General features: G+C 43.2%; 2 protein-coding genes across 2 annotated transcripts; both read right to left on the bottom strand.

Moving 5' to 3' along the window:
* Positions 1-616: 616 nt before the first annotated feature.
* T265_07728 (hypothetical protein) lies at positions 617-16,455 on the bottom strand (the record flags this gene model as incomplete). Its single annotated transcript, XM_009173324.1, is given in 9 exon segments — positions 617-1,013; positions 2,825-3,084; positions 6,848-7,065; positions 7,867-7,916; positions 7,955-8,078; positions 12,415-12,770; positions 14,031-14,239; positions 14,252-14,320; positions 16,273-16,455. The coding sequence occupies 9 exon segments, from the start codon at positions 16,453-16,455 to the stop codon at positions 617-619; spliced, it is 1,866 nt and encodes a 621-aa protein (XP_009171588.1).
* A 61-nt stretch (positions 16,456-16,516) lies between these two features.
* T265_07727 (hypothetical protein) lies at positions 16,517-23,736 on the bottom strand (the record flags this gene model as incomplete). The annotated part of the gene is made up of 6 exons (XM_009173323.1): positions 16,517-16,637; positions 17,504-17,613; positions 18,616-18,837; positions 19,684-19,836; positions 20,362-20,482; positions 23,621-23,736. 6 exons carry the CDS (start codon positions 23,734-23,736, stop codon positions 16,517-16,519), a joined length of 843 nt encoding a protein of 280 aa, XP_009171587.1.
* Positions 23,737-23,860: the final 124 nt, after the last annotated feature.

Genomic DNA, 23,860 nt, shown 5'->3' with positions numbered 1-23,860 from the left:
ATGAATTTCCTGAGTATGCCCTGAAACTGCTATATCTGCACCATCTTGACTGTTTGAAGGTTCCCAATAAGGTAATTGAGACATAGTGACCACTCAGATTTGCGGTACAAATATACATCATAAAGCATCCAGAAAGAATTTTGTATTGGGATGGAACATATGCTCTTTACAGGGCAATTCTTCTGTTCCAGAACTACGTTATGGCGGGAGATGTTCAGTTCAACCAAACCGATTCTCCAGGAGCTATTGGATGGGGCCTTTGCGCAACTTAACTCCCAGAACAGTCTATCTGCGTGATATTTTGCCGCATAGGCATGGGTAACCTTTTGTGAAAACACCGTAGCCCAGTATGAAATGAGCCTTTTGTGTGACCGGGCGTGCACATTGGGTCGTGTACAAAGAAGCATTCAGGACGAGATAGGGCTTTGATAGTACAACTGGAAACAACCGTGCCGGACAGACATATCGACAGAAATAGGCATCGCAGTACAAAGTATCTTCGAACGTGAACTAATAAACCGATTATTGCTTCACCTAGCAGTGGACAGCGGATTGAAACAACAGCGAATGGTTCATAAGCAAACAGAACAAATATCGTGGTACACAAAGGCTCAAGTCAAGGACGAATGTTTCGTTTGCGTGAAACCGAATCAGTTTCGCATTTCTTTTCAGGGGCAGCGTCACAGTGATGCTTTGATTGTTGTTTCACTTCCAGGGGTCTCATACGGTCGCCAGCTGCGGATACAGTCCGAGAGCATCTGATCTCAGCAGTTGCCGGGACACTGACTGTTGGAGCCTTCACATTCCGACGTTGAATCGTCTTCCAGGCCAGTTCGACCGCAAGTGCAATAATGCTCAAACAAATAAATAGTATCAAGATTATCAAGGCTCCGAGTGAATTACGCAAATTGATTTGTCTGTATTCTGCCTCCCGGTTGGTGCATTTCTCCACGGTAAACCACCATTTTTTTCTCAAGCGATCGATGACTCCATGTTCCTTCAGTCTAGACAGACTAAGAGCAGAACAAATGATAAATCAATAATCTAGTTGAACAAATCACATGAGTACCCACTGAAGTAAAAGCACACAACTTTGTAGAATGAGGGGGCGCGCATTATATCAACCATGGTTGTGTTTAAAAGATCCTGGGGTGTACTTACTGAGACTTTGAAATGCAAAGAACGTGACAGACGTTTTGACAAATACACTCATTTATGGTTCTGATGGGAAGCTCGCCAGGAACCCAACTGAATCTCTCGTTTTGTGGTGCAGCGTATTACGTCCATCGCAATGTCTCGAATATCGTGCCAACTGAAACATGAGGCAGCATATTCAGTTGCTTAAAAACATTATAAACGAGATATTCAGCTGGGTTTTAGGTGAGTCTCTCGCAAAATCAAATTTGTATGCAAGTGTGTGTATTTGTCGAAATCTGTCCAACTTACGTTCAAGGTGAACATAATCTTGACGGAAACTAGGGGACTGCGTCTACCTGATGAATGCGAAAAAGAGCGAAGCCCTTCGTGGGCAGTCGAAGAATTTTCTAAAGATCTTCAACAGGAATAAAACAATTGATCGTTTGCTTTGTATCACGTACCACACTCATCTACACTAGGAGAGCTCAAGTGACCTGGTTTGTACCGTTTTTTCCCGAAATCCCTTTCTGCTACTTTGAAGTGGTCCGGTTCCACACCAAAATTCCACAGTCGAAAACCTGCCATCATTTTTGAAATTATTTTTCAGTGATGTTTCTTCGAGTATTACCATGAAACAGTTTGGATCACTTCATCCTTCAAACCGTAAGCCGTATATTAGTAAAGTTGATTACCACATGTATCCATCCCCTCTTGTGGTGGATCATTGGCTAACGACGAAAACCCTCCCCACCGTGTGTTTGCGGTTTCGAAGGGAATCGTGGCCAAATAGTCATTTGCAAAGGCTAACTGGGGACCCAGACTCAATCCAGCTGAACCTGTCGTGCACGATATTCATTTACCGAATCTGCTGGGCAACGGATGGGTAACTGGTGAGCTCTAAAACGGGCAAAACCGGCAGCCTGCTGTCCAGCAGTTCTCAGCAAAATTATGAGTAGTATCATATTAAAAAGACAAGAAGTTTTTCCACCAAACTACATTTAATGTATCCCAAAAAAGTCCGGCTACCTGGCTGTCCAGCACACCAGATTGACCTCAATCTAACTTGAGGAGAATTAGGTGCCGTCCACCTGATCCATGAGACTACTTAGCCCCACGATACTGCGCCAACTGAAGGTAATCGTCGGTTCGGAGAAGAAGAGTCATCTTCTCGGTATAACACACTCTCATGCCTTTGCGGGAAACTCTTTGACAGTCTACCGCTGCTTTCATACTTCCCAGGAAATATCAGATTCATCCCAAAAGAGAGAGTGAGCTGGGATTCAGCTGACTCTCCCCGTCAGTACTGGCTTAGTTTGCAAACGATTTCATTCACCCAGAGCCATCTTTGTTTGAAACAACTTCTCAAACCAGGTGAAGGGACTAAAGATATGCTACTTTGCTTCGGTTTCCACTTACTGTATGTCTGTTAGACCGATGCCTGTGTGATGCTTCTACGTTTACTCTAGCTACACTGAGCCAATCGTGAAGCAAGTGTTTCGGGCACATTAACAGGACTATTCTGGTTATTTGTTCAAATCTTGAGACTCAGTCTGTGACCTCATGATATTCAGGGATAAAGTGCAATTCAGTCAGTTCTTTACTTCTCTCCTGATGAGCTTCCGTTCATCCTGATCACCATTCCAGAAGGCTTTTATATTCACAAGAAGGCCCTGCACACCAAACTTACTATTTCGACAATGCATCGACGAAGTTCTGTTCAGGCAACGTAGCGAAACCCGAATGTCCGTGAAACACAGTCTTGGATGCGAAAGCAAGTTTGTCGCAGTGCTTAAGCGCTGCGTAGCTCAATGGGGTCCTTCGGCCCACGAGTGCATGCTCGGGGTTATGCAACAAGAATTCGATTGCTGCGGAGAAGTTGTCGAATATCAGGTTACTCGCCACCGCTTTGCTGTAGATTTTTGCGTATTGTTGAAGGCCACCGGTATCCTATACAAAACACGAGGAAGAGTGTGAACAATTAATCAGCTGGTCTATAGACTAGTCCTAACGATGAACCATTGAGATGTGTCCCACCCAATCTTAAGAAGTACATGAAATCAGAACCCTTTAATCGACTAAACATCTCATGTGTTAGTCTAGGGGGCGTTATCGGCCACCTACTCGCCACCGCTTTGCTGTAGATTTTTGCGTATTGTTGAAGGCCACCGGTATCCTATACAAAACACGAGGAAGAGTGTGAACAATTAATCAGCTGGTCTATAGACTAGTCCTAACAATGAACCATTGAGATGTGTCCCACCCAATCTTAAGAAGTACATGAAATCAGAACCCTTTAATCGACTAAACATCTCATGTGTTAGTCTAGGGGGCGTTGATCGGCCACCGATAAGAATGATGCCGCTGGAAATTCGCTGAGGATATAAAACACCAAACTGAACGGTTTAAAAGTTCTATCGAGTTGTTTGGTATTGGTATGACGGAAAACGTACTACTTTCTTTCTTTTTTTCTCGATAGTCAAAACTCCTTGTTTTTACTGGTGTTCAACCTTCAATAGAAGTAAGTATTATCCAGATGGATGAAACGGTTATGAATGCTGTATAAGCGTATTTGGACCTGGTGAGTTTCGAAGCGTGGTGTTTCACTGCCAACCCAGACGAGCAAAGTACAGGCAGTCGACTGAAACGTAATCTCAGAACTACATGAAATTTATTCACGAGTTTACGGTGAGCAATCCCCAACGAGTTCATTGCAGAGTGTGGGATAGTCCCGTATATCTTAATCAACATCCAATCAGCTGAACGGTTTCATGATCAGATTCTCCAGCTTGCTGAGTGGAACCGTTTAGACTTCCTTCTCAGAGAATAGAAAACCCTAGTGATTGTTCGGGTAACCAACTTACGAGTTCAACCAGCTGGTAGACATAATGAAAAACATTCTCTGGTGATGTGAATTACCAAAAGTTGTACGGATTTATTCAGTTTTGAGCTGAAGATGTGGTGAACTGATGTCTGGCACATGCAACATATTTGGAGGTCAGACAATGTATTTAAGTGATAGAAGGAGTATGGGACGATCACTCAAAAACAAAGAAAACTTTACTGATTATCTTCGAGACGAAGCCTCGAGACAGTCCGTTTTCACCAAGTTATCCTGAAGAATATGAATATGCGACTGACTCTGTTAGTTCAGCAGTTCAACAGTCATGTGGTATAGATGAGGAGTTCTTTCCAGCCTAAACGTAGCGTACGGTTCACAGTCACAAAGAACGACCATGTCTGCTCAATTTTATATGGGCTTCAGTGAGCTGATGATGGTTATGAAACTTGGTTCGTTAAGGGTATGGTCTTTCAGGTTATTACAGCTCGAACCCCTGAAGTATGTTCACCAGGAAGACTCGGTGACAAGGGCGGATCCTACGCAAGAAAGATGAAAACTGGTACGTTTAAAGAGCCAGGTGAAATAAGCGATCACATCTGGAAGCTTGCGTTAAAATGGTTGAGCATTTGCTGCACTATTCTCCGCTCTTGGGACTAAGGGGGATGAATGAAGTTTCCTGCCCTTGAATCTGTGTCATGCACTACATAGTAAATTGCCAAAATGGGAAGTAATTCAATCTGGATGATCCAACCTCACTCTGGTAGAGCACTAAAAAACCGGGACATTTTTGCAACTAAAGGAGCTTTCGAACAAGGAGTTTATGGGGTTGGCAACTTTCTGATTATAAAAATTAGTCTGTGGAATCAGTGCTAAATATTCGGGCGCTGCTCACTTGCACGCCTTACAACCTCACACTGTCGATATAACAAATAACAAGATAGCGGTACCTCGACACATTTGGTGTGCCTCATAAACACAAGGTTGTGTTTAGACCATCTAGGAATTCGCCCTTTCGTCTGAATGAAAGTTTTTGGGGCATCATTAGAGAACGTGTTCTTCCTACAGGAAACCTAGTGAACAAGTGAACGACCAGACGAAAAGTGTTCTTGAGTGCTCTATATGTTCTCACTGTGTTTTGCAGTCTAATGTCAGCTAAGATTGGCTTTATTAGAGTTTCATACCAAAAGAAGCCATCCGTTTTATCAATCATCTGGATGAGTTCTTCTAATCGGAACACTATACAATTAACGCGGTATCTCATCAGCGGTATAGTCTACAATACAAATTTGAGGGTTCAACACCGAAAGTAGTATCGTGCAGCATATTTTTTCTATGTTCTACCGCTCTTTGTGGGGATGCTTTACATCGGGTTTAACCACATTCCATTGACAGGATGTCTTTGCATTGAGCAATCACTGAGGGAGATACTTGGCTCGGAAAGTTGCCATTCTTGCTTCTGACAAATGGTAATACAATTGAATTGTAACAGCCGTTGGGTTACTGTTTCATATAAGACATAGGTTTTGTCCGCTGTGAATAAACCAACGCGCCTTTGCCTGACCTATTTTCATGTGCATTACAATACGGAAAGTAGGCAACTGGTCTCTCTCGGGGATGGTCTCCATTTAAAATGCTCGTACTCCACGGAATGGCTGATGGAAGACACTGCTATGGTCCTTCCATGGGAGACAAACCTTCTTCGAATGGATCCCATTTTGATGGAGTGGCCGCATTCAGATACCGTCGGCAAGTGTCTTCCCCTGGGTTTTAGAAAATGCTTCGACCGAGTGAATGTAATGATACGTTAAACTATATTGCTTGATTCTTCTTTATTCTCCCCTCATTTACCAGCCTTCTTTCCAACTAAGTGCAAATTTACTAAATTCAGCTTTTATTTATCTTGAATTCAGCCTGTTGGGGTGTGTTCAAGGAAGTGAGTTTGCATGAGTCTACGCATAGCGACCCGTTGTGTACAAATATTTACAAACCAGGCACAGTTAGACATGTTTTGTGCACGGTACCTATACTTTTGTCTTCCCAGTGTAGATATGCTTTCGCATAGAATTTGCTGTTGTGTTCATTTTGAAGTTATCGCTCACAAGACTTGAAATACAACTCTGTTTCTCACTCTTCTATTAGCTCCCATACGTGTCTCGTTCGCTTCAGCTCATTTCATCGCATTACAGGCTATCAAGTGAATTTAGCGACCACAATCTATCACAATCATAACAATAATACGACGTAAGGTGTGCTGTTGATTTGAGCCTGTGGTTCTAAGTAATCTTACTGACCATTATTTAGGGTCGATTGCACTTACAATTTGTCAGTTTGTAGGAATATTCCCAGAACCTACCTCTTAGACTGTTTAACCACCCACGGAATCGACATGTAAAACTGATCTCCGAAAAAATAGACGTACGAACGTTATCTGTGTTTCACATCACCAGGCGGGGCAATGAGACAGTGGTGATGCAAGACGCCACTGATCTAGATTTACCAGTCAAGTGTTATACTAAACATTAACGGTCTTATCACTGCATGTCCGCACAGAAATACACTTTATTGAAATTTTTTTGATTTTTTCGAGGGGTTTGAGTTTCTCGAACATGTTGTTCGCCACAAAAGACTTAGTAACTTGGGTGCCGATGTAAATTCCCTGAATATCCGTAAGATTCACCTGACCCTTCCTACCTGTCTCATCAATATGATTTGTATGGGGTCTACCCCTGTACTCTCTCATCAATAATACTGTATGGGGATAGTCTGTCAATGAATCCCTTGACTACCTGTCATTCAATCCTACTGAGCCACGCTACTTTGGATTTACGAGCAGTTTTGACAGTACCTCAAAGAAACAGTTGCTATGGTCACCTGAAAAAAAGCATAGGTTGAAGTTCCTCTGACCAGAATCGGCTTGATCCAATCTTGAGCTGCAAGCTCTTCGAAGGTGTTCAATGGGAGCATGAAGTTATTGCGGGTCAGGTGCGCGGTCATATCCGCTTCCCAAAATGCATGGGCCAATAGAACCAGAAGCCAGAATGACATCAAGATGATTCGGGCTGAACTCGCCAAAGGGTAAGTGTGTTGTCCTGTATAGAGGAAAAGAATAGAGGTTGTGAATGGTCATCGTTATTAATGGACTGCAGTTCTGCTTATTCTGATATTACCGACCCAATCTTGTGGGCACATAACCACTGTTTAGTTTTAGCATTTCCGCACAAAGCACTAGTCACTATGGTCAGATAACTGCAGATTTTATAGGTTGATACTGTGAGAATACATGTGGTAGCCCTAAACATTACATATATACTGCACTTTTGTGCGCTAGTACAATTCTCAGTTTGCCGTACTATCTTAACAATCCCATGGGTCTGCATTTCCACAGTTCTAATTATCGATTGTGGATGGGAGGTTTTTTGACGCTGGCGATAATCTATCAATCGATCCACTGGATCACTTTGACGCGAACAGTCCAAATTCACTGGCTAATGAACACAGTGATCCGGTGATTCGATCTTGTTCCTGTTATTTGAGTTCAGGCAAGGTGCAAGCTGCTTTCTGTTTGAGTATCCCATTGAAGGATCTCCGGCCGTCAATATCTCTTAGGTGAAATTTACCGATCGATCAGTTGAGCAGAACACATCTAAGTAGTCCTATTCATGGTCACTCGAAAAAAGTTGCTCGTTCATCAAACTTTTGATAATTTTACGGAAAATTTTATATAGGCCGAACAAGGACCACCATCTGCACTGTTAAGTTAGCGGACACGTCCATATTTCTGCGCACACGTTGAAGCACCCATCTACCTGGACAACAGGGCTAGCAAGCATACAGCCTTGAGACCCCATCGACAGTACATAGAGGTGGGCATAGCGAATGTGTAACTGAACCGCGGCGCCTGCACTGCACGTGATAGCTTGTGAAAACCGGACTTGATTTGCTAAACTAAAGAAAGTGACTGGAAACTCCTGAAATTACTACGAGTGTAACGGTGATACTACTGATGAGGGAGGCATGCGGGTAGTATGTTTTCTCAAGAATCCGCTTTGCGACTCTTGAGAAGTGAGATCTATTACGGAATTTGTGGAGTCGCTTTGTAGCACTAGATTTGATTTGAGCGGCAGTCAATGAATATTCAGAAAAGTTCAAGAAGACACGTTTAATGAAAGGATGGATGTTCAGTTTTTGTAGATGCATATGAAGGCCTTCTTCCTTTCACCAGTACCTCATACTTTTAGTTGGTTAAATCTAAGTTGTTAGGCAGTTGCTCTCTGTAGATTATACGTGGCTGTTTTCCAACGCTGTTGGATTTTTCATGAAAAGTGCAGCTCATGGTTTGAAGTAGTCGAAAAACTACCTTCTGTACTGATAGGGTCCCTGTTTTTCATCATGCATGGCATAGAAGAAACACACTGACCCTCGGTATTAGAATGACTTCGATAAAATACAACGAACACTTTGATAAGTGCTGGAGAAATATTGATTTTGACAGTACATCAGAACAGACCAAGAACGCCGGAGAGATTGAAGGAAGATGTTGGCAACAAATGTCACCGGTGAATGAGAGCGTGTGTGAGGCCAATCGAACCGGGTGGGTGACTCCAGGTAAGAAAAAGTATTTGGTGGGCATTTTCAACGAGCCTCTCATTGATGTTATTTGGTTTTGTGTTTGTGACATTCCACAGTACAAAATTGTTTCGTCCTCTTTCGAGCAGTCGCTGCAAGTTCACATAGCTACAGTTTTTGTCAGACCCTCATGTGTGGTTGGATAAAGGCTGTAAGATATAATTTGCAGCCTCTGGTTGTCGCCTTTTTCAGGGCTAACTTTTAGAACTATGGTTTTCAAGTGGAGAGATTCTCTCCGGTGGAAACATTACAGGAGAAATCATGGCTCCAAAAGTCTACAGTATCTTTCTGTGAAAGGAAGCCGAATATGAAGCATCAGTTTTCTCCAGAATTTCCGTTTTTCGGGCTTTTTTGCAACACGGACCACACCGTATCCGGAATAAGAGTAAGGATTTTGGTGAATGGCTTGTAACCTACAACGATGAATTACGTACCAAGTTCTAGTAAACAAAACCATTAAACTCTCATCCACCCATCCATCACGCATTATACGGTGAGCAATTCACGCAGGCGCTTTCGCGTAATGCAGACAAGTAAAGACAATGCACTAAAGATGAACAGATAGATCAATGCCTTACTAAATATTCTGATTTGCCCACCAAGTTTGTTTTAACGGAAGACTCGAGTGAATCCAGCAGAATGTCTCGTTCATGATGGTATCCTTCAACTACACACAGGCCGCCAGATTGTGTAGTTGGTACCACCTTCGGGATATCGCTATACATTGTCTAGACGTAACACACTACTCTTAACTTTAAGTCTACAAAGTGCATGGCGATATGTTGAATGTCGTACCAACTGAAACATTGGGTGGCCTTGTGCAGCACATCTGCTGAAAAAAATCTTGGTAAATGAGTGGCCCAGCTTAATTTAGTTGGGTCTCCTTTTAAAACCGATTTGGTGTGCGAATGAGCGTATTTGTCGTTTTTTATCCAATTTGGAATTGGATAGACAGTGAAGCAAACGGAAGCTCAAAGACTGTGCCCGACGGATGAGGTCCAAGAGGGTCGACACCGGTCGTGGACCATCGATGAGTTTTCAGAGACCTTATGAGTCGTGTGTTACGTTTAGATCTCGGTTTCATTCATGAAAGAGTCCACGTTTGAGTACGTAAAGACGCGGCAAGGTTACTCGACTTTTATTGCTTTTCGGCGAGGACCGTGAACAGGTAGGAAACCTATACAAGACGCGGTTGTGCTTTCCATTGGAGAAGTATATTGGTTTTTGAAGAGTTGTTCGGGTTCCAAACTGTGTTGAGAGTGAACGTTTCCGAAACCTCCTCACCACAACTGTGCTGTGAAAATCAGGAAGATGGGGAAAAAGTGCCTCACACCTTCTACAGGTGTAAGTCGCCTGACGATTGGTACCGACCTAAGCACACAAGCAGGTTGCAGACCCACTGCAAGACTTACTGTTTTCCACGTGGACAGATTGAAGGTAGGATGGACTGGATTAGCAAATCTATGTTATGTTAAAGTGAGAGTTCATCACACTGCTGATCAGCCGCTCGTGGCCAGACGGTCAAGTAAACCACTGGTCGAAATGTCGCGAGTTCGCAATTCTGAGGTTCATGAGATGCGCAGTGCTGATGATTCCCGATGAAACAGTTGTGCACTGCCCCTCGGCTCTTCAGTATTGATTTATTGTACTTAGAGGACAAAATCTAATAGTGAGAATCAATCACACTGCTGATCAGCCACTTTTGGCCAAATGGTTGTGTTCAACCCCTGACCAGTGAGAATCAATCACACTGCTGATCAGCCGCTTTTGGCCAAATGGTTGTGTCCAACCCCTGACTGGGTTCGAAACTCCATGAGTTTCGTTAAATGCGCACTGCTGATGATTCCGAACAAGACTACAACAGCTGTACAGTGTTTTTCGGCTTTTCAGCATAGACTGGCTTCACTAACAGGAAATAAAAAATCTCTCTTGTCAAAACACCGTTCACCTGAAATATGCTTAGAAGTACACTTGATGTGTACTAGGGCTCAGAATTCGGACCTCCACCACAAACAGAACAGTAGTGAAATGGACTTGTTGTAGAAATATGCTTACTTGAATCTAATTACTAAGAGTGAACAATGGAATTCTCGACACTGAGTGTATATATTTGACACGACTGTTTGAGTTTATCTCTTGAGTTATCAATATTCTCGAATGTGGGATCCTTAGTCCATCAGTTGTCTAGAATGTAGGAGGACCTTCCCTGTTTTCTATAGCTTGAGTAGTTAATAACCTCTAAAAGCCTATTCAGATTTGCTTGCGGTTGGGATTCCTAGGTATCATCATCATCATCATTATCATCATCATCATCATCATCGTCATTATCGACAGCGTTCAACATGGATGCTTCGCTGCATTGGCTATAAACACAGATGGGTTAATGCTTTTCTTATTTGCCGTCAGGTATCCAGCGAGCCGTTCCTTGGTTATTTCCGACCATATCTCGTGGTTCAGATCACATTCTGTGTGGCTTGGATTTACCAATAGTTCATGTGACAACCAGCTTCCCCACTAAATTGGTGTCACGATTACCGAGCTTAGCCCTAAACCTCCACGACTGCTTCAAGCTTCCTACTGTTTCGATTTTCTCGACACAGCAGCAATGGTAACAGCAGACTGGTGGACCCCATGATCACCAAAGCAAACAAAGTGACGCTTTAGCAAACATCAGGAAGCATGACCCAATCGCATCCATACTTTTTGTTCGGATATGTAATAGCTAAATTTTAATGCAGTAGTATAATCGGCGGCTGGTTATTCGCAATTTTGCCCCTCGCAAGTGAAGTCAGCCCTACTAAAAAGCCTGACAACACTGTGCTGGGGTTTCGCACTTGTTGCGGATCACCATCACTTTGTTAAGATCACTTGCGCGACCTTCAGAGAGGAAGTGCTCGCACTCCTATGGGAGAGCCCAACTGGCGCGCTGCATCACACCGCGGCGCACACCATTGTTTGGCTGCACAACAACACATTGCGGATGTCATCTCGAATGGTGACGAAACGTTTACAATCAAACGGTTCAACTAGGGGAACAGAGTAACGACGAACCTCACCCACCAGCATTCGCAATAGTAAGGACTTTACTATTGGGTAACACGCAGCTGATCAGGGGTGTGAGTAACTTACACTTAGATATTGTTTAAGCAAGACAGTCATGTCTGGTGTTGAGTCGATACCGCGACGGTCGGCCTGTTAAGCCAAGAGGACTCCTGTTTACCGTGAGCCATACGTAAAGTTCGTTAAACGGAAGCTGAGTTACGCTCAGTCGACTGATTTTGAATTACAAGTTTCGCGGTAATGAGAGTGTACACAAGCCTCAGTGCCCGTCGGGTCAAACTGAAGAGTCACACGGTCTACGAAAGCTCCAGTCTGAAGAAGTTGAAAATCAATTAGGCGGCAAAACGCTGATCAAGCAGGACCGGAGTGCTTTCAGTTGATTCAATTGATTCTCTGGTCAGTAGACCGGACATATTGCTGGAGAGCGCTGATTGGTTGATTAATCTTTGCGTGGGCGGTCATTCAAGCAGTCTAGAAAGGGTGACACATCACACAGGCAATGCTAGCGAGAACGTATCGCGAATGCACACGTACGGAGTCGCAAGTGAAATCTAGGACAGTTGATCGCCTGAATAGCCTACGCTACCTTGTGGGCAAATCGACTTGTGACGTACGCGAAATCAGGGAATACGGACAACTCAGTAAAAGGGGCGAATACGAACTCAACCGCTAGGGGTGAATTTCAGATGGACGCGATTGAATATTATATCACATCTTTTGAGACACTATTTACCGGTCTGGGACGTACTCACCTTGAAACAGTAGGCACGTTAATGAAGACCACATGGTTTCCCTCATCGGAACGGTCGTATTCATTGGGCTGGACTTGGGAGGATGTTCAACAAGTGGACTGAATCGATTGACCGTGTGAGCCAAATAGCCAACTAGCAGCAGGGATCCAGCAAACAGAATCCACACGTGGTACCTGAATGGTTGAAGCATTTGGAACATATACGGATTGGAATCGGGGCGAGCCAACAGAATTCCAAGACTGTCCTCCACAAATTCGCCCACAAATCGCACCACTTGTGATCGGTAATTGTCAATGGTGATGGGTATGCCAATCATATCAACTTTCTTCAAAGCAAAGGAAGGATGAAATTGAATCCTGTGGTGAGTAGCACAAACAATTCAACAACGGTCATCATAAAGAAAGTAGCATATCCATTCCAACAAATGTGAGATCTTGTGGAATTGGTTCTTCTCTAGAAAGCTTCTTATCGATGTGCTGTTTTACACTCATTTGCATACAAATATGTTTCGCACAGCAGACTCACCTGAAACCCAGCTGAATCTCTCGTGCTAGATTTCAGCAACCCTGTAAGTAGTGTGTTACATCTGTACTTCTGTTGGGTGTTTCCTTTGACTTTCAATTTATTCATGCCTTGGAAATTCGACAAAAATGGCTAATAAGTGAAATTTTTGTGCCTTGCGTGCACAGGATTTTGAACTTGCTACTGTTTGGTAGAATAGCCACTTAGTCTGGGATTTCCCCTGTTATTCTAACACACCTTGTGTCATAGTTTGATGGAGGACCCCACCCTCCGATGAACGTAAAGTGAATATTCTAGTATTTCCTTAGGTGCTGCATTTACTGGGCAATTGTTATTTTTCGGTTACCTCTATCCTACGAACTTCGCGCGTCAGTCTTCATCTACATTCTAAATACTGGGTGTATTCATTCATACCGGAGGATTTGGAAGCAAAGGGTTTTCAGAATCAACAAACGTCAGAGATTGGAATTTCTGACATTTTCTTGCCAAGTCAAAATGTGAACTGTCATTTCTGTCTACTGGTCACCAATTCAAGTACATTTAATTGTAGAGGGCAGCTGATGGTACCCCAGTCTTTGCGTGTTTTCGTATCCCCTGCGTGTCACCTAGCAACTTGTCCACACACATCTTGCTATACCCATTATGTTTGTCATGTTTCCTTGCGTTTCCTTTGACAACTGCGTTAACAAATACATACCAAGGCTGACCGGCAGTTTGTGTCGTTCTTCTCTCACAGTCAGTCAGTCAGTTTTGCGGTAGATTGACAGGTAAAACAGAAATTTCACTGTGTCCCTGAGATGTGTATTTCTATGACTGTCTCTAGTCTAGTTAAGTTAGTGCAAGAACATCGTCATACAAGCAATTACAGTTCACATTGTGCTTGTCTGTTTGACTGACCAGTGTGCTCCTGAATGCCCAACCTACCAGCCACCGGAGAGAACCAATATTGACTCAGTCAAGAGTCACGTGTGCCAACAGGCAAGAAAGGTTGACACGGCAAAACAATACGGTGAGTGGTAAGCCCGAAGAAGGTGTGCAACGATGATACTACAAATGGAAAGGCACGCGAGTAGCATGTTTTCCCGTAAATCCACTTTACGTCTCTTGAAAAGTGAAATCTATTACGGAATTTGTGGAGTCGCTTTGTAGCATTTGCTTGGATTTGAGCAACAGTCAATGAATATCCATGAAAGTTCAGGAACAGGCGTTCAAAGAGAAGATGGGTATTCAGTTCTGTAAACAAGATGCATATGAGAATTTCGCTTCCCTGTCCAATAGTTTGTAAATGTTCCTTTGGCACTTTCTAACAAATAACTCCGCAGTGAAGACTTTCTTTCTTTGATTTGGAGTCAGGATGTGAGAATTCAGGTTCGTACAGCGTGCGCTGGTAAAGCAGTGGTAACCGGCTCACCTCGCATCGCAGGTGTCGGAGCTCAAACCTCGGCATGGCCAAGGATAAGCATTGCTGATGAGCTCTGGTAAGAGCGAAAGCCGAGCCCAGGGTTTCCTTCCTTTGGTGTGCACTCACCAGAAAGATTGCTCCAGGACTATTCAAACTAGAGTGAGGTGGTCAATGATATATGGTTTCATCTGAATAGCGTACCATCTGCTGATAATTGGTTTGCGACAGCCGACAGAAGTAAGCAAGTTCTACAACTCTTGATTTTGTTTGCTGAACTGTAGGCAAATGGATCGCCTGCACAGTCAGGCCCGTAGACTTGCTAAAAATGCATCTAACCCTGGAGCGAAGTCCAGTGGTGGGGTATTTTGAGCTTGAGTTAGTCTCTCAGTCAGTCAGCTACAAGCCATATGCCGATCCATAGTGGTTCCAGCTGCTACAGTATCGTTCACCGAGGATAAGGAGCATAAAGGAACGAGATCCCTGAGTCGAAAGCGGTGGCCTAATCGATCCCACGTATGTGATAAAGTCTGGAGTTGGACAGCTGCGTATTGGGGACAAAACAGTGGATATGGAATCCCCATTTTCCTCATGATGGAACCTTATTTATCAAGCGCATTCTTTTCCATTCCGTCCCAGCACTTTCAAACCATGGAATTCCTTTCCATCTCCTGTTTTTCCCTCCTTCTTCGACCATTTTGCCCTTAAACTCACAAGTTAACGGATGGATTACACAGTGAATGTTTATCCAACCTATCTTTTTTCGGTTTTCAGCTTTTTTCTTTAACAGGAAATCTCCAGATTTTTAGATTTCACCCTTTCACTTAATTCCACTGTTCGCTTTAGACGAACCACTCTTGTGCGTGATCTAGGAAAAAAACGGACAAGGCATGTTCAACTGTCCAACACATGAACTCAAAAGTACAAACTTCAAAGGGAAGGCGGAAAAGGAAGATACTTACCTTGTCCAGTAGTTGGCGCACTAGACCATTCCATTGTCCATCGCTCCCTTTGACACCGTATAGTCCGTCTGGAGCAGGGTATAGTTCGTAACTTGACAAAATAAATGTGGGAAACGATCATCAGTCTACAGCAACGTACTGACACACTTTTCACAAGAGCCCACATGCTGTTTGGGTAAGTGTCTTTTAGATTACCGGGTGTGTATGTGAAGGAACTTCGATTTGTGTGGCCTGCCCGTAGATCTTACAAAACCTATTCAGTGGTTTCTTTCATCGGTTTCATATCCTCACCACATTCTTACCACGTTTTCAGAAGGGGAAACGATTCATTCGAAGCGTCGAGTAGATGCATCACATCGTCTAGTGGATTAGTGTTAACACGTTTGTGAGTTCGAACCCCGATATGAATAATTCAATTTTCCATACCAAATACGTCGCAAGAGACGAGTGACGGCTGTCTAGAAGGATTTCCGATTATATGCTTGAAAACTCCCAGCCAGAACAATCTCTAGCCATTTGCTAGATTTCAGCAAGTGGGAAGAAACAGGATGGTGACTCATTCCATAAACTCGCCGAATAACAGCTGTTTATTGCGCTTTACAAAAGCAGTGACGATTTAACGCTACCAGCGCAATATGTGAAAACAACCGGGGTTCCTGACTGGTCTGTAATTTTTAATCCTATAACTTGAACCCTAGTAAACTACTCACAAGGTTGCTGAAAACGCTTCGACAGCCAACGACAGGTTTCACCCTTCTCGGGGCTCATCAGGTGGGCGCAGTCCCCGAGTTTCCGTCAACCTTATGTTTTACTTGAACCCAAATTGGACTGTTTTCGAGGAATACACTCATTTGCAAGTCAATTCGGTTTTCACGACTCAACTGAATCTCTCTTTTATGATATTCTATTCATTCTATTCTATTCTCCTCAAGAAGGGCGAAACCGGTCGTGGGCTGTCGAAGAGTTTTCAGCAACCTTGTGAGTTGTTTCCTTTATGAAAATATATTGCGATATCTTGAATATCGTGCCAAATGAATTATGAGGCGGCGTGTGTGCAGCATAAACGAGTGATTCAATTGAGTCTATCGTGAAAACCAAGTTGATTTGTAAATGAGTGTATCTATCGAAAAGAGCCCCATTTGAGTTCAAGTAGAACATAAGGTTGACGGAAACTCGGGGNTCTCTTTTATGATATTCTATTCATTCTATTCTATTCTCCTCAAGAAGGGCGAAACCGGTCGTGGGCTGTCGAAGAGTTTTCAGCAACCTTGTGAGTTGTTTCCTTTATGAAAATATATTGCGATATCTTGAATATCGTGCCAAATGAATTATGAGGCGGCCTGTGTGCAGCACATTCAGTTGTAGAATATCATAAACGAGTGATTCAGTTGAGTCTCTCGTGAAAACCAAATTGATTTGCAAACGAGTGTACTTCTTGAACCTGGTGCTTTTATCCAGCTTCGTCTCAAGCCTTTGCTTTCTGTAGTCATTTCACTGACCAGTGTGTTTTTGTCTGTCAAATTACCTGTCCGTCATCTTGCCCTCACCTTGATCCCGAGTGTGCCAACAGCCGAAGAAATCAGCGAAGTGGTCGAATTCACTTTATCCTCTTATTATTATGTTACTCATTCGTAATCACTTTGTTGATGATATAAACAACCTGTGTAAGAAGCTAGATGAGACTGGTCAAGATGGCGATGTCGTGGTGTTTTTATTGATCGCTTGCGCTCCTGCTCAGCTAGACAGTGTTTTCAGTGATTTGGCTGTTCTTCAACCCTGTAGACCAGGCCTACCTCTGGTTCACAATAATCGCACAAAGTCGTGACTCGTGAACGTCTGATATTTGTAGTACATGTTAGTCCGATCTACCTAACGAACAACTCTCCAGCTGAATGTGGCTTCGAGAAACGAGAGGGTGTTGAAACTACGTGACACTGACTACTCGTTCGCTCGCCCTTCAAATCAAATTGGTTCGCTTTTTTTTAAAAAAAAAACAGCGTAACAAGTCCCAGTGGTTTTAATGATAAGCCGAGAGGACGGTCTTAATGACGCTGCAAAGTTTGGCCGCTTGTTGCTAGGGCGCGTGACTTTTTCGTAGTTGATAACTTAGTGCCTCCGTACTTATGTTCCCAAGCTATTTGCAGGGACTTTGTTAGATATACACACTCTATGTTTGCACATTTATAAACTAACTGGGGATACATACCTAAAGTTGTATTTTTCTCTGAGTATGTCCAGAAGATCAATTGACATTCCGGTTGCATTCACCAAAGTGCCGTTGGATAACAGCTGGCCTCCGATTACCATTGGTTCCTCCTGGAAACATCGAGAGGAGAAGTAAATCTTCTTGATGAGTATCGTCAACTGCTTTAGGCTGAAGGGTTAAAACAAGTTCCCTTGTTTAACTGGGTGACGTAGCTAATGAAAACTGCGGACACTGCGTCTCTCGAGTTAACTGCGGAGTGTATTCCTCACATCAGTTACCATAGAATATAAACTGTGAAGCAACCATTCTTAACTGTGAACACTTCTCCCGGGTCATCTACGGAGAGAATTGGGCGTCACGGGACTTTTTGGTGTCTCTCAATCAATCCCCATCTTCAGGAGGCTGCTGTAATTCTGTACTTTTAGGGGAAGAGCTTAACTCGGTGGCGTTTTAAGTCAGTCATAGTTTGAGACAAAAATTCCCCTTGCGAATGTGGATGGGCCAAAATTGTTCTTTCCCTCAGGTATCCTCTTTTTGTAGTGACTGCTATAAATCGTGGCTGACTAACAGCGCCATTGTAGCTTTTTCTTCCAACTGTCTTTAGTAGGTCCCCTCTTTGAATTATGTCTATTCTTTTGCTTTGGGAACTGCAGGGGTACCAACCAGACATGTACAATCCCGTCATCATATTCTGGTGACAACGCTCCCTACCAATTCTTTCTGAATTGTAATAATTTTATGCAAGTCTTTCCCCAAATGAGATATATACCGAGAAATTGCGCACAAAATTGCTTTAAAAATACCTCTGAGCAACAGTGTTTCAGATCAGCTACATCTTGTTACGACATCCCTCTCCGAAGAAGTGTACCAGTTTATCACCAAGAGAACTGGTTTACACGTGACTTTATAACGAATGTTTTGTTAAACTCTGAGAGCGGCCAAGTTTTAAACCAGGCTTGGAAATATCGTCACGTTTGTAGGGCATGACAAGCTATCACCTCTATCGTCACCAAGGTCATCATCATCATCAGTGTCATTATCACCGCCTCCAAACAAGGACCTATTGTGCTTTCATACGAAAAATGACCGGAAGAAAAAACGGTACATTTTACCCTCAGAACTCCAAGGCGCAGTAGTCTATTGTCGAAGTTGGCGAATCGATTGGCAAACAGACCAGAAAACATTGTGTGCTTGGACAAATAATCTCCAAACCGGGTCAGTCCATATCCTCCTCCTTGGGGGAAATATGCAGTGGCCCGAAAAGTTGGCTTCGCGTTCGCCGAAGCATCGAGCGAGTAAAACGTGAGGTCCGTATATTCGTGAAATAACGAGAGCTGCGTGAGGTGCGAAAAAACCTATTCAGTTCAGAGTATTGCATGGGTTCGCGAGTACAGACACTTTCATCATTTGTCAAGTACGGATAAAAATTAATGTACGCGTACTATGTATGTATAACATATGCATTCACGAGCCCTTCGCTCACCAGCCTTCACCCACACACCCTCTCTACTCACCTAAACGTATTAATGTTCACAAGTCACTTTGTGAAGTTCTCCTGTGTGTCTGGTAGAAAATCCAGTACAAGACCCAGGACTGAATCATTTTCGGGTTACCGAAATCTAGTCCAGGGCAATCAGAGATATGACCAACAGATCTTTCGGTCGAAAGCAGACAGTCTGAGCAAGTCCCCCAGCAATATCTGTGATACACAAGGAAGAAGCAACTTCTCGGTCATACAGCTTAGTATGGCCTACAAAATTCATTTCCTTTTTGACGTAAAATACCACCCCTTTCGTCATAACAGCAACTCACTTTCCCCGCGCTTCCTCAACGCTGATAACCGTGTTCAGCTAACCCAAGAATAGCTCCAACGAACCATCTACTTCCAGATGATGAGCCTCGACATGGTTAGCATATTTTCCCCGCGCTTCCTCAACGCTGATAACCATGTTCAGCTAATCCAAGAATAGCTTCAACGGACCATCTGCTTCCAGATGATGAGCATCAACATGGTTACCATACTCTATACTACTCAGTTCACCCATATGTCTATTGACATTGGCACAGCATATCGGTAGAGCTTGAATCGGTGAATGTCACCGGGTGTAAGTATCAAATTCACTATCAACTATACATACTCACTGACCGCCAGATATAAGAAAAACTATGGACAGACGTACCGTACTAAAGTGCATATGGAAGTCGTTTCCCGTGGGATAAATAAGCGTCGAGTTGCAAGTGTATGACACCGACTCATCGCCTGGACGAAAGTACTGGAAACTATAAATGGCAAACAGCATGGTGATTGTGTGCGCCGCGACTGCCAGACGGTCCTGATCGAGAGAGCAGAGAAGCGCGAAGGTTTTAGATGTGCAGTAGAGACACCACAATAAAAAAACAGTTGCCTAGAACGGACCTCTATATATGTTCGAAGTCAAACTAGAACAGGTAACAAATAGTCGACAGGTGCACTGGTGGTCAGTCATGTCGATCAAGCGATGGGCAGATGCTCTATGAGAAATACTCAAGCACCATATTATTCAAAATACAAGATATATATGTACATAACACGTGATCTGGATACGAAATATGGATAGGGTGTAAGCTGACAGGATTCCTTCAGTAACGCTGGAATAAACCCAGGAGAAAGTCACGGGATCCTTCACGGATGTATGTAGTGACTTGCTGACGTCTCGATTAAAAAGTCGGTTCATTCAAGGGACGATGAGGTTGTTTAAGCTTTAGACACTCAGTGAAGTCAAAAGTCAAACTTTCCTCTTACCAAAGAGGGTTCCCATATATCGAATTTTTTAGACTGTTTGCAGACTGGGACAGGTATCTGAAGAGCTTTCAACAACCTTATAGGCGGCTTCCTTCAAGGAAACGCTTTTGTCCAAACGTAACACCCTACTAGTGTAACAGTGGATACTACTAATGGGGTATGCGAGTAGTATGTTTTCTCGTAAATCCGCTTCGCGTCTCTTGAAAAGTGAGATCTATTACGGAATTTGTGAAGCATTTGAGAAACAGACAATGAATATCCAGGAAAGTTCAAGAAGGGAGAAGATGGATGTCCAGTTTTTGTAAATAAGATGCAAATGAGAGTTTTGCTTCCTTGTCCAATGGTATTTAACCGGTCAGTTGGCGTTTCCTAATAAATAACTCCGCACGAAAGTCTTCTTCTTTTCACTAGTAGGATTGCTGAAAACGTTTTGAGAGCTAATTATGCACGTGAGATTAGACTGGATTCAAGTAAGTCTACCATCAAAACCTAATTCGTTTGCAAACATTCAGTTGCTCCAAATCCACACCGTGGGAAGGCACACAACATGTTTTTCCCAAAGAATGTGCTGCGTCTTGGAGTTGAGTTAACCAGACAGACAAACTCAATAAGCTGGGTGACTTTCAATTGTAAGGATAGGAAACGGTCATATTCTGCCTCATCCTTACGCAAGCAGGCCTACCTAATCGGAAACGAATCACATTCCAGGCTGGTTTTTAAATCTCCACTAAGCTTGTGGTTTACATGCGGTCGTTCTTCCAACTGAGGTATTAAGCTATTTAGAGTATTTGCGATCAGTTACTCGAACCATTGAATTTCACGCCAATCGCATCCATCGAAACACTAATCAATAGAGCTGCTTGACCAAGTTGATATTCACTCATATGTTGCGAGGCACATGTTCTATACTTATTTAAATGATACAGAAGTGGAACAATTGATGTCGTACCTCGTTTTGGCAGCAGTACTGTACTCTCATAAGCGATACTCATCAGCTACAGTGTGTTCAGTATGGGTTTACCTGATCCAGCCACCTGAACTTAGTTTGGAATGATCGATAAAAACTCCTAGAGCACGGGCACTTTGGTTGGGTTGGTTGTGCACAACCACTAACCCACCGCTACGCACAACTATGCACTGATGATATCACCTCGATTGGTGATGAAACGTTTGCAACCAAATTGTCCAGCTCAGCGAACAAGCCAACGACTATCTTCTCTACCTGAGCTACCGACATTTTCCTGGAACACTGCTGTTTAATTTACTTCGCCCCGCAAGCCTCTCTACGAGCTCCCCGGTCTTGATTTCAATCCTATTAGTGCTGAAAAAAGCTTGTTCTTGATGTAACCAGGGTGACGTTCGTCTATCACACCTGGTGGATCAGCACTGCAAGACATACTCAGAAAATCTCGAGGAAATATTAGGAGAAAAGTGCAACGGACATCCTACTTTTATAGACGAGGCTTCGAAAGTGCTGAAGAGCCAGCAATAACAACTCACAGTGGTCAGGCAAATCAACCAGCCGTAAAGCTGCACGGTTAGCAGAAAACCGGTTCATGTACACCAGAGTAGAAGAACGTATAGCTGATTGGTTACACATAAACCTGGGGCTTGACAGACTGCATAGTTGCCACTGTGCTCACAGTTCCATATGCATCAAAGCGAATAATGAAACTGCGTGATGGTCGAAATGGGACCAATCACAAACTAGGGCTGACAAAAGGTTAGCACTCGGATAACAGAAGGCTCAATGTAGAGGGAACCATCCTCTCAACTAGAATGTTCCTCCACATTCTCGAAATACCAGCCTAAAGGGACAGATCAGATGGATGATCATTGATCTGGTCTGCATCACAACAGCATTGATCTTGTTGGTTTCGCGGCATTATTTAGGCAAGGAAACAAAAGAGCTGCTGGTGCTAATACAAGAATAAATTAAGATGAAATGCTCAAATTGGGTAACTACGTCGCACTGACTTTCAGCTGGAGATAACTTGGTCCTTTGAGAAGAAACTACGCACAAAGCATTACTCACCTAATAATGGTTCTCTCTGGCCAGCGAAGTTGCATGTTGATAGACACAGTTGTGAAAAATGGGTATGTACGATTTGTTCGAACTGTACATTCTTAGCTACTCTGAATACACAGTCGAACTTCATCCCGAAAGTGAAATCAATCTACGTCAACAAACCAAGAATCAATGTACAGTTGTTCATCCTTATTCAGCGAAGTTGCATGTTGATAGACACAGTTGTGAAAAATGGGTATGTACGATTTGTTCGAACTGTACATTCTTAGCTACTCTGAATACACAGTCGAACTTCATCCCGAAAGTGAAATCAATCTACGTCAACAAACCAAGAATCAATGTACAGTTGTTTCATCCTTATTGAGAATCGTCATCTCCACATATCTCAAAAATTTCCCGGGCGATTTGAACCCGCGATATCTCGGCTGCCAGTTGAAGACCAAATCAATGAGGCAGTTCTGCTTGACTCTCATTTAAACAGGATGTAAACGACTACAAACCATACATGGGATTGACAAAACAGCACCTAAAGTGAGACCGGTTCACTACAACCTCCATCGGCCAACATCAGTATGGATCTAAGATGTTACCCTCAAGCCAAGTAACAGAGCTTTTTGCTAAAGGTGAACTCGGCCTTGAACTATCCGACTGGAAACACTTAGTTCTTTCAGTTTAAAACAATCGATTAAACGAACATAGAACGATCCCATAGAGCTACAGAGTCAATCGGGGCGAACATATCTGAACATCCAGTGAAACGTGCAAAGAGCGGAGAACAATGTCGTTTGAAACCTAATAAAGCCTTAAGGTCTTATAGTGACAAATCACAAGTTCCCTGGAGTGAAGCGAGCCTTTTTCGACTGGTTTTCTGGAACGAAAAATCAGACCTGATATACGTGGTTCCAGATGGTGATTTCAGAACGTTTGTTATCGTCAAAGGTTTACGTGTTCTTTGGTCGACTTGTGGGTCCAATCTCTTTTGTACAACGAGTCAGATTTTTAAAATCATTGGTCACAAGTTTTTTTTGTATACCAGTGGGGTCTGACGCCAAAATACGCCAAGTCTCATACTAGACCACCGTGGAAAACGAGGATGATTTGACTATCAGACAAGAGTATGACCTGTGTGGACGTAAGGTTGACGACTTTTCGACAACGCATGACCGGTTTCGTCCTTCTTGGGGCTCATCAGGTAGGCGAAGCCACCGAGTTTCCGTCAACCTTACGCTCTTTTTGAAATCAAATTGCACGAAATTAGCGAATATAGACTCATTTGCAAACTAATTTGGTTTTGCGAGAGACTCACCTGGAATCCAGCTGAATCTCTCGTTTATGATGTTTCCAAGCAACTGAATGTGCTGCCTCATGTTTAAATTGGCAAGATATTCGATATATCGTGATGCATGTACATACGTAATGCATTACTCATAAGGTTGCTGAAAATTCTTCGACAGCCGACGATGGGTTTCGCCTTACTTGGGGCTCAATAGTTAGGGCTCGAATTTACTGACCAAAAGGTCCGTGGTTAGAACCCGACCTCTGCATC

This window comes from Opisthorchis viverrini, assembly GCF_000715545.1.
Source record: "Opisthorchis viverrini unplaced genomic scaffold opera_v5_184, whole genome shotgun sequence".
Taxonomy (NCBI): Eukaryota; Metazoa; Platyhelminthes; class Trematoda; order Opisthorchiida; family Opisthorchiidae; genus Opisthorchis; species Opisthorchis viverrini.
Note: the sequence above shows the minus strand (reverse complement) of the source record. Positions and strands in the feature narration are given on the sequence as shown.